Source organism: Mauremys reevesii, linkage group 1 (genome assembly GCF_016161935.1).
Source record: "Mauremys reevesii isolate NIE-2019 linkage group 1, ASM1616193v1, whole genome shotgun sequence".
In the NCBI taxonomy this organism is placed as follows: domain Eukaryota; kingdom Metazoa; phylum Chordata; order Testudines; family Geoemydidae; genus Mauremys; species Mauremys reevesii.
The window spans coordinates 195533112-195545136 of NC_052623.1; the positions used below are offsets into that span (position 1 = coordinate 195533112).

Genomic DNA, 12025 nt, shown 5'->3' on the forward strand with positions numbered 1-12025 from the left:
CTGGTTTTCCTTTGAAAAGCAGTTTCAATGGAAAATTTGACCCAGCCCTAGCTGTAATATCACCGGATTACTAAGATCAGGAATATGGTCCCAGTCCTCACATTTGAAAATTAAACCACTACAATAAAGTTACCATGGACCATACTTTTTTTAAAAAAATCCTATGAATCAGAAGGCAAACAGCTGGACCATAATTCTTTTAAAAGAGGTTCTTCATGGAGAGATTCCCACTAATAAAGCCCCACCTCAGCTTCATTTTCAGATATCACATTGGATATGAAATCATCCAAGAAGTCTTCTAACATCCTAAATCCTTCAAGGTACTGTGACAATCAGTATCCCTATGTTCACCCTTTTTACAATGTTGCACAAAGTAGGCCTTGTGAGGTATCATTTGAAAACTCATTTTGCTGATCATTACTGTCCTGTAAAATATGTGTGACAGCATTCTATGTAAAGTTATAAGATTCTACTCTATGACATTGCTGAGACATGTTCCAAGTTTAGAAAAGCAGGCACAAACCAGTTCCTCAGAGACAAAAGGCAAACTGAGGCCTCAGACAGGTGTCAACAAAATCAAATTGACTATCACCTGTTTAAGAGACCATTCTTTAGCAGGAAAAAAGGATGTGGGCAAGAAATCTACATTTTGGCAACAAAGTAGCTAGAGGTTCTTGTCCCCACAGACTGTCTCCTGAACCTCAGCTGGAGGTGATTTTCAAAGAAAAAGAGAACTATAAGAAAGGGGAACAGATGCCCCAAAATACTCCCCCCTTTCTCTTTGCTCACAGCACCAGCAACTGCTGAAGGACAAGGCAAGTAAAACACTGAACTGGGGGTGGAATCCTGGCTGAAATGAATCAAGCCAGTAAGACTGCTGAAGCATGTGGTGAGAGAGGCCTTTGCTTTGAATTAATTTAGCTTAGTTTGCGGATTATTTTTTATTTTCTTGTACCCATTCATTACTTGTAATCATTTAAAAATCTATCTTTCTGTAGTTAATAAACTTGATTTACTTTTTTTTCCTAAACCAATGTGCTCAGACTGAAGTGTTTGGGAAACTGCATTTGAGATAACAGGATTTGTGCATATATCATTTTCTATTAATAAAATGACAGACTTTCTAGGAGCTTGTGTTGTCTGGGAAAGGGCTGGGCAGTACAAGACACACATTTCTGGGGAAAAGTCTGGGACTGGGAATTTGCTGGTGTTTCCCTGCAGTGTAATTCAAGAGTGGCTGGCCATAGCACTCACATTGAATGGCTGGGAGTGATTTACATGTTTGAGGCTGTGTGTGTGAGCAGGCCAGGAGTGGTTACTCTCACAGCAAAGCAATGTAAAAGGCACCCCAATCTGGAGAATTGAGGGGACACAGCTGTTCAATAGTCCAGATTGTACCCTGGGGAATTTCATAGGTACCCTATAACTAGTTCAGGAAAAAATGAAGTCCTCTGGATATCTATTTGATATGGGAAATACTTAGTGTCCATGTAGTCCAGTAATCAGCTTCCATCAAAAGTCAATGCCAGAAGCTTCAGAAGGAGGTTGAGCCTCTCATTTAAATACTTAACTGTATAGGATTATAACAATGGGAAGGCATTTTTCCCTTGTTCTAGCTAATGAGCTTTTCATATCCTCAGGTAGATCCAAACTTGGACGAGTTTCCAAAGCGGCTTCAGAAGTTAAAGTTTGAGTTAACAGCTAATTAGATTCGATGTTCCAGTAAAGCAAGATTGTGTGTGTGTGGGGGGGGAACCCAACGAGTAAAGGGTGAAGGGAACGGTGGCGGGGGGGAGAGGCGGGAAGGACTACAACAGAGTGAAAAAAGGATGCAAAGAGCCTGTGGAGGGAAACTAAAGAATCAGCAATAGTCTAATGACAGGTATATAGTAAATGTACCACACACAGGGCACCTAACTATGCCAGCTTAGCACTTTGATGGAGATAGGGACAGAACCACACCTTCCCTAATAAAGTCCCCATGATACCTGATATGCTTTCACTAGACTCCAATTAGACTCCATATCTCTTGTGAGCAATCATGAAATTAAGCTACAGGTTAAGAAGTTGTACAAAAAATTCAGTTTGATTAACCCGGTGAACCCAAAGCTATTTTGCATGGTTCACAGGAGATCCATCTTCATCACGTTCTCCCATTCCTCTCTCTTATATGAGGAGACAGAGAGAGAGCGCGCCCTTCTCTTCAGCCTAGCTGTTCTTTTAATTAGAAAAATATCTGATTTTAGGTTTATAGTTATACAAATCATCCAAATAAAGGGGCATGTTACAAATGCTGTGCTTGTTTATGAATCTCTCTTCTTCCCCCTTTTTCTAAGAATTACTAACCCAGATGCCTCAGGAGAGTGAATGAGTTTACTGACAATTCCTAGTTTAATAACCCATGTGGAAATACTTACATGTGTTCATTAATTCTCCACCATCCCCGCTCACAGCCCTTGATGCTCTTCTCACTGATAGTGTAGTTATGAAACTTCAATGCTATACCCAGGCTGTTCTGAGGAGTCTGTAGCAAACAAGCAGGAAGTCTGGTAAAAACATTTTGTGCACACAGAGAATTAAAATCTTTAGATTTGTCTTAACAATTATTATGCTCTCAGGATACCAAGCTACAGGAGAGCACTGGCTTGCACAGCTCAACAAAGAGCACCTGAGCAGGCCTGATGGTTTTTCAGCTGCCAGCAAAAGCTTAGGCTGGCAGAGGCCAAGTGCAGCTGCAGGCTTTCCATCCCTCATAAGCAAACAATCCTTTCATCTCCTGACTATATATGGAATGCGGCTTTCAAACTGAGATCAAAGGCCTCTGGCTATTCCAACTTCATTAGTGCAGGGGCAGACAGCCATGGATGACTGACAGCTAAGACAAAGGTACATCTGTGCCAGTTCACCAAGGTTATGGTTTATTTTATTCCATATCATGCTTTTTGGTAGCGCATTGCATCCAGAGGATTCCAAAGCATTTTAAAACCCAAATTAAGCCTAAGGATATCACAGACACAGGTAATCAACAGAGGTTCCATTTTACAGGAACAGAAGACAAGTGACTAGAAGCTAGTAGTCATGATCTCATCCCGATCTTTTACTGATGAGAGAAATATAATTTGGCCACACACACAGCATTTGCATAATATGCACTGACCGTGCTAGAGTTAGTTCCTACATACCAAAAAGCAATTCCTGTGTGTGTTGTGAAAGGCCTTTTGAGTTAAGAATAGCAGGGGACAAGGTAAAAGCTTTTTAGAATGTCCTCTCTGCAGTCTGGAGCCAGTTCACTATAGCCCCAGTTCTTCTCCCTTCGTACTCGGTCATTCAAATTTTCTTCTTTCTAGTCTCCAACAATACAATAGCCACTCAATCTGCTCCCTTTATCTCTTATTCCTTGCCTGGTTCTCTAGCTCCCTTACTCATCCCCTCCTAGTTATGCATGTATGTATGCAGTTCTTTTTCACTATTCAGTACTTCATTTATTTGCTTTCTCACTTTTTGCTGACTTCAGTTTGAACATTCTAACGTGCACATAAAAACACCACTTGAACTCCTACCTCTTAAGTGAGTTCCTCATTCCCTCTCCCCCAACTCCTTGAGTGGGATTGATGGCTCTTTCTGATGCTTTGATTTCCTCTCCTTTAACTCACTTTAGGTTTCCATCCCTTTCCACTCTACTAATACTGCATTTACCAAAGTTACCAGTTGTTCCCACACTTTCTATGGAGGCTCACACCTCTCCTCTGCCTAAGTATCCTAACAGCTCAAGACCAATGTGGAAAAACCCTTAACTCCTATTCCCTACTTTAAACTTCCCAACTCCCTCTCATCACCATGAAAAAAACACCATTATCCTCCTCAATATACATGTTTGAAAGCTTTTGCTTGGTTTTTACTCTTTCCTTCCACATCAAAACTATTAAGTCCTGCTGGATTGCCTCCACTCTCTCTCTCTATATATAGAGTCCAGCCTCTCTCCATCCCTACTTCCAAAAAGCTATAACTATATTTTGGCTCGTTCATCTCCCATTTTCAATTTATGCTTTGCTTTTCCACCTCAACCCTGCTACCAACTCACTCAAAATCCTACCACCAAAAAAAGAAAAGCTACTCCCCATTCTGAATCTTTTCACCTTACCTCCTCATCAAATTCCAAATCTTTTTCACCACTTTTAATACACTATTTCTGTGTAGATCATTGCTCTTAGTTATTTCCTTTTTACACTCCTCCTGCTATCTACACTAACTGGCTCTTCGTTTGTTCCCTTAATACCTTAACAAGTTCCAAGGGTACAAGGCAAGTTAAACAGAGTTGTTGGGCTTCCATGTTCCAGAGGGGATCAGGATACATCACAGAATCCAAAGGAAGGGACTTTCAAGCTGGAGATCATTCTCTAGTTCTCTGCTAAAGCACAGACTCTGGTGTCCCTGCAGCTTTCACAATAGAACTTTCTTTTGTCCTCCAGATAAACTCCTCCTCACATTCATGCTTGACAACAGTTAGGCTGCTGGTGTGCCGAGACCACTGCCTATCACGTTGACCAATATTGTCTCACTGATTCCTTGTGCTCCCCAGTTTGTCTGCATCCATCTTCTGGCTGATCCTTAGATTGTAAACTCTTTGGGGCAGAGGCCATTTCCTAGTTGTGTTTGTGCAGTGCCTAGCACAATAGGGCTCTGGTCTATGACTGGGACTGCTAGGCACTACCACAATACAAACAATGATAGTTAAAATGGAAAAAAAAAGTTCTAAAATATGTAGAAAAGTGATCAAAGTTTTCCCCCAAAAAATGTGGAAATTGGTCTGTCTCCACAGTGAAACAAGTGCAAAATTTTGAATCTTTTTTTTTTACCACTTATTTTCTTTTTAATAACACAACACTTCCTACACTAAGAGCCTGTTTTCAGTTGCTTATAACTGGGATGAAGTTTTCTGTGCTAGAAGTCTGATACAGGCTAAATATTTCAGCTGTTTCTGAGAACAAAACTAGGGAAAAATGTTTTGCCCATGTTAAAAAACTGGCAACCAGAACTGGGTGAAAAAATTTTTGCCAATATTTTAAAAGACTGGAAACAAAACTATTAGTAAATTTACTGAATAGTTTTGACCAAACCCCCAAAAAATCAAAATGTATCAGTAATGTTGAAAGGTACAGTTACATTTCAGTATTATCAAAACATTTTGATTTTTCAGTCTGGAGTCATAAATGGGGGGGTGGCGTGGCAGGGCAGGAGGAGGTGGTGGTTCCACTGGCCTCCTTATACCCTTTAGCCCAAGGGATAGGGCACTACCTGGGGATGTGGGAGACCTGAATTCAATTGCCCCGTCTACCCGAGGTGGAGAAAGGGATTTTTTCTTGCGTTTCCCCCATTTGAGAAGAGTGCCTTAGTCACTGAGCTATGAGATATTATGGCATGGATCTCTCCATTCTATTCTACGCAGGTTTTTATATCATAGAATCATAGACTTTAAGGTCAGAAGAGACCATTATGATCATCTAGTCTGACCTCCTGCACAATGCAGGCCACAGAATCTCACCCACCCACTCCTGTATCAAACCCCTAACCTATGTCTGAACCACTGAAGTCCTCAAATCATGGTTTAAAGACTTCAAGGTGCAGAGAATCTTCCACCAAGTGACCTGTGCCCCATGCTGCAGAGGAAGGTGAAAACCCCCCAGGCCCTCTGCCAATCTTCCCTGGAAGAAAATTCCTTCCCGACCCCAAAGATGGCGATCAGCTAAACACTGAGCATGTGGGCAAGACTCACCAGCCAGACACCCAGGAAAGAATTCTCTGTAGTAACTCAGATCCCACCCCATCTAACGTCCCATCACAGGCCATTGGGCATATTTACCACTAATAGTCAAAGACCAATTAACTGCCAAAATTAGGCTATCCCACTATACCATCTCCTCCATATTCACCCACGAAAGCTCATGCTGCAAAACGTCTGTTAGTCTATAAGGTGCCACAGGATTCTTTGCTGCTTCTCCCTCCCTGGTATTTAATCCCTCTGATATATTTATATAGAGCAACCATATCTCCCCTCAGCCTTCTTTTGGTTAGGCTAAACAAGCCAAGCTTCTTGAGTATCCTTTCATAAAACAGGTTTTCCATTCCTTGGCTCATCCTAGTAGCCCTTCTCTGTACCTGTTCCAATTTGAATTCATCCTTCTTAAACATGGGAGACCAGACCAGAACTGCACACAATATTCCAGATGAGGTCTCACCAGTGCCTTGTATAATACCTCCTTCTCTCAACTGGAAATACCTCACCTGATGCATCACAAGACCACATTAGCTTTTTTCATGGCCATAGCACACTGGCAGCTCATAGTCATCCTGTGATCAACCAATACTCCAAGGTCCTTCTCCTCCTCTGTTACTTCCAACTGATGCGTTCCCAGCTTATAACAATAATTCTTGTTATTAATCCCTAAATGCATGACCTTGCACTTTTCACTATTAAATTTCATCCTATTACTATTATTCCAGTTTACAAGGTCATCCAGATCTTCCTGTATGACATCCCGGTCCTTCTCTGTGTTAGCAATACCTCCCAGCTTTGTCTCATCCGCAAACTTTATTAGTGCATTTCCACTTTTTGTGCCAAGGTCAGTAATAAAAAGATTAAATAAGATTGGTCCCAAAACTGATCTCTGAGGAATTCCACTAGTAACCTCCCTCCAGCCTGACAATTCACCTTTCAGTACGACCCGTTGTAGTCTTCCCTTTAACCAGTTCCTTATCCATCTTTCAATTTTCATATTGATCCCCATCTTTTCCAATTTAACTAATAATTCCCCATGTGGAACTGCATCAAATGCCTTCCTGAAATCGAGGTAAATTAGATCCACTGCATTTCCTTTGTCTAAAAAAATCTGTTACCTTCTCAAAGAAGGAGATGAGGTTGGTTTGGCACGATCTACCTTTTGTAAAACCACGTTGTATTTTGTCCCAATTACGATTGACCTCAATGTCCTTAACTACTTTCTCCTTCAAAAATTTTTCAAAGACCTTGCATATTACATCATGCTCCTGAGGGTAGTATTTGAGCACCTTCCAATTGTAAGTTAAACAAGGAGACTGCACATCTATCATGTGGCCTTCATTCCCTCACGTTACGTCTATACTTTGAGCTATGGGCGTAATTCCCAGCTTGAGGGAAAATATCAAAGCTAGTTCTGACAGAACTAATGTGCTAAAAATAGAATACAGTCATGGTGTTCTGAGTACATGTCAGACAGCAAGTACTCAGGGTGACTGGCCCCTCATACTGCTACAGCTACACTCTTTTTAGTGCACTAGCTCTGATAGCTAGTGCAGGTACATCTCCTCAAGATGGGAATTACACCCAGCGTAGATATTCCTACACTCTCCTGTTGAAGCAATTCCACTTTGTATAAGTGATTAATGTCACTGGAGCAGGGACTTGAACATGGGTCTCTCCCATCCCAGATGACTGCTGTAATCCCCAGGCTACAGACTCAGTCTCTTTTCCTAGTGCAGTGACTATTCACTGACATCACAAATAACTAGGACTTGTCACTATGAATCCTGAGAAGTATAATGCATGAAGAGTGCCTGCAGATCCATGGATATGAGAGGAGAACACAGAGGCGTTCAAAGTAATATTACCTCAGTTCAATGTGTACACAAGACCCCACATTTTCTTAAATGACCATCCAAAAAGGTACCAAGTGTTTTACTTTAATTATCTGCATTTATCAGCCACCTCTTCAACACAAGTAGAGACTGTGCAGAATCAGTCTGAGATGTTTTAGAAGACTGGCTGAACTGTTTGGAGTGGAGATGCTCAGAAGGCAAACACTGTCTACATACAGCCCGTGGACCGGTGTCACTGCACTTCACACTGTTTTGTGTCACTTTACATTTGTGTACATTAGCACCAGGGGCCAGATTTTCCAAAAGAGCTGAGCTTCCCTTTAAGCGACAGAGTGAGTGTTGGGTGCCAGGGTGTTGAAAAATCTTGCCTTGAGAGTTAAAATGAGAGGTGCTGAACTCTGGTTGAAAATGGGATACCAGCTCCGTGAATGCTGAGCACTTACAATCCAGCCCCACATCTCAGATGAATGGCGGCAGACAGAACACACTTTCTGTTACACAAGGGACTTCACACATGCACATTTTAAATTATTTACGTCAAAGCATTTTATGAATAATTCTTGTTAACAGATAAATCTAATTTAATCTTTCATGGGACGCCTCCTGGCATTTCAAATAAAATTCACAGCCACTGTTATTGCAGACCCGTTTGTCTATTTCAAGATGCTACTTTCTGTTGGGCGTTTCAGTGGTTACTTTCTACAGGTCCCAGTGCATTGCATGTATTTAGCAATAACCATTCTATAAGATGACTACCTCATTTCTCAGAAAGCACATCACTACCTAGCAAAAACCTTCCTTTGGCCTTCTCTAAGGATTCTGTTGCCTAAATTATGCAAAATGCCTAAAGAAGATGACAAGACATTACCTGAAAGTTCCATGTACAAATACATTTTGGAGGATAGTAGCTTGGATAATATGGACTCACAATTCGCCCCTCAAAGCCAGTTTTCTCTTTTGTCAATATCGTTTTTCCACATTCTAAAAAAAGAAATATTTTGGTGAGGTTTCATATTATTTTAAATATCCCAGTTTTGGAGCCTGTTGGATAAGTGTCTAAGTTAGTTGCCGTTCTTTGGCTCCACAACAGGACAACTTAAGTGTTGTGTTCTGGCCCACCCACAAAAGATCAGAGGCCAGAGCTGTACAAAAATAGCAGCAGCCGAGTGGCACTGAAAATGCAGACACCGAACTGGCAAGCTCCAAGAATATTGCCTCAGAAAATCCACTCCATGTCTCTCCCAAAACAGGAAAGTCACCAGATCATATTAACTGTTCGGTCCTCCACAGCTGCCAACTAACAACCTCAAGCCAACACACTGCAACTCAAAAGTAGAGGTGGCTCACAGAAGCCATTTCTTCCATTTTACAAGACCTTGTCAGACTCATGAGCTGTATTTTGGGTTTGTTTAAAAAAAAAAAAAGGTGTGTTTATGTATGAAAGTTTACTTTTTAAAAGTTTAATCACACTCAGTTACATGGATCTACAATATTACCAAGTAGTATATTTGCAACCAAAAAACATCAGCATTGTAGTAGTGCATGAGAATCTCTGTTTTATAAAGCCAGAAAGAACCATTTCAATTATATTGTCTGACTGCCTATATAACACAGGCGTTAGGAACTTCTCACAATAATTTCTGTTTGAACTAAAGCATATCTTGATTTCAAAAATTGCTATTGAAGGAGAATCCACCAGGACCCTCAGTAAGTTGTGCCAATGGTTAAATATCTTCAATATTAAAAATTTGCATTTATTTCCACTCTAAGTTTGTCTAGCTTCAGTTTCCAGCCATTGGACTAAGTTATATCTTCGTCTGCTAGATTGTAGATCCCTTTTTCATCACATATCTGTTCCCCAAGCAAGTACTTTTAACCTGAAGTCACCTCTTGATCTCAAAATAAAAATGAAAAGAAATGGACTAATCACAAAGGTCTAAAACCTGCTTGTCTATATTCATTGCCCAAACAAAGAAATTTAAAATGTAAACAAGATATGAAGAGTTAAACAAAATTCAGCTTTAATGCTGAATACTTAACTACTCAACACCTTCAGCCTCAGTACTGCCAGTCAGACTCCAGCCTGTAGGAGCAGCTGCATAAGTAGCTAAAGCAGGGACCCAGAAATGCTAATGATCTCAGAGACTGGACTTCCTCTGCCCTGTGCTGATTGGCTGTTTGCTTCAACCCCTCCCTCACCATCTCTTCAGCTCAGCCTCACTCCACACCTGCCCCTGCAACATCCCCTCTCCTTTCAGTTTCCTTTCCATGTAACTTATCCCCTCCTTACTCCCCCAAACCCATACCCTACAAGCCAAGAATAAAATTGTGGCACCAACATGTTTGCCCCCATCATATAATTCACTCTACTTGTCCATTATACCCTTTCCCCTACCCTGTGTCTGTCCCATTTAGATTATGAGCTCTTTGGCGGCACAGACTGTCTAGTGCACTGTATTTGTGCAGCACCTAGCAAAATGGGGCCCCATTCCTGGTTGCCTCTTAAGCACTCCTCTTATAAACATGATTCATTAAAACAACATGTCCAAACACAGGATTTGTTTATGTTTATAAATGGACAGTGGCCCTTCAGTTGGTCAAAAATCTGCAGCAACTTCTTGTCCCACCCATAGTACCACATTGTGATCACGAAAAGCTGCCTGCAGTAAACAACATCTTCTTAACATGAAGCTGTGGGAGGAATATTTGTTAACTGAGTGGCTGTCTATAAATAAGGCACACAGCACCTCCATCTACTGGCATATTGGAGTATAGGACTGGTGATTAGTTTGAAATACAAGTTCAGTCAAGTTGTTTTTAAATGTACTTCCATGACGGTATCACTTAATGCTGACCAAACATGACTACAGGAAGGGGGGGGGGGGGAAATAGGGAAATTTTATCATGCTGGGAGTCAGCATGATAAAAACAATTCAGAAGAGAGACAAGTGGGTATTGAAAAACATGAGAGAGATCGAGATGATATAGGAGGTAGAAGAGAAAGAAGGACTAAAAGAAGCTGACCAGGAGTTATCCAAATTCATTAAGTCAGCCTATGGGGTTTGAATGGCATCTCCATGAAAAATATAAAATTCATTTAAATAATAACTTACTTTCTTGTTTAATGACCTCGAAGTACCCATGAACTTCCTTCGGTTGCTGTATTTGTGTTGACTTAAACATTACCAGCATCAAGTTATTTGTGGAAACAAATGACATTAATGAGATGGTTGGTTCACAAATTCTAAAGGGGAAAAAAGGTGACAGCACACACATGAATGGTATTGTATTAAAAGCACATTAATCTTGTTATTAAATGTGCAAAGTTTCCATGGGACAACCGAGTTTGTAAGCCATCTTCCGTCCAAACTCTACTTTAAAATCACTGACCTTCCCTTCTAGAAGGACATGTGCTTCCATTCTATTTTCAGGCCAGCAAATAGTGAAGCTAAGCTTATGGATTGCTACTATTGCTTTTGGGTGATGGAGGGGAGCTGTTTTGAGTTTTTCCATTTTAATACTGAAAATAAACCACACAATACACAAGTACATCTGATCAGCTGCACCATATTATTCTTTTTAGTTATAAAAGGACACTTCTCAGAAAGAGAAATCCAGCCCTGTCAGATCTGGTGGCATTTCAAAGAGCAGCACACACACATTTGGTTCCCACAACTCCTAGTGACGCACATGCCCTTCCATATGCTAGTCTTACTCATTCCAAGCCCTCAGAACTTGCTTCCATAATAAATATAATTACCCAAGTCTGCTGTTCTGTGGAACTCAAAGCTGAATGAGTCATTAGAGACTTAACAGGACTCATCTCAGCTGCAGCCACAAACAAAAGGTGGTGGTGGTGCTGGAGGTGGGAAAGTTTCCTAAATGCCTTTTTCTTTTCTTATTCCTTAAACATCCCAGCTATCCTTCCTCTCTCATCATCGTTTGACTCAGCTCCCCACCTCTCCTGTTCAATGGTTTCTTCAGCTGCTTGACCACTTTGCCACCAAACGTCTCAGTCATTTATGCCATCACCAGACATTCTCCACAACAGTTCCTCCCACTTCTTCCTCACCCCCTGCCTGACTGAGAGGGTGGGGACATGTCACCTAATCCTAAAGTCTCTTCCTTTTCCTCCCTCAGTCATTGTTGACATTTTTGATTCCCTCTGGATTTTTAAAGACACAAAGAGCAGAATGGCTCAAATTAAGTTCTGATCTATCCAGGTAGGTTAGATATTCTGCCACAGAAATAAGATTTTCTTTTTTATTCATAGTGACACTATTGAAATGTTTGCCAAGATAATATTATTTTAAGAACTGGGTATGAAAGAAGCCAGTATCCTGGACTAGCCTTATGAAACAAAGATAAAATTTGCTGAATTAAGTTAAACCTC

General features: G+C 40.9%; 1 protein-coding gene across 9 annotated transcripts in view; it reads right to left on the bottom strand.

Annotated features, from left to right (window-relative positions):
- The window catches only part of TMPRSS7 (transmembrane serine protease 7), a 62991-nt gene that overhangs the window by 16524 nt on the left and 34442 nt on the right, over positions 1-12025 (bottom strand). For all 9 annotated transcript variants that reach the window (XR_005598984.1, XM_039539855.1, XM_039539847.1 and 6 more), the window contains 3 exons: positions 10746-10876; positions 8501-8613; positions 2418-2524 (listed from right to left, as the gene is read on the bottom strand). Coding sequence is in view for 8 of the 9 variants with exons in the window: in XM_039539855.1 (XP_039395789.1) it covers positions 2418-2524; positions 8501-8613; positions 10746-10876 (351 nt within the window). In the remaining variant the exon portion in view is untranslated. The remainder of the gene's footprint in view (positions 1-2417; positions 2525-8500; positions 8614-10745; positions 10877-12025) is intronic.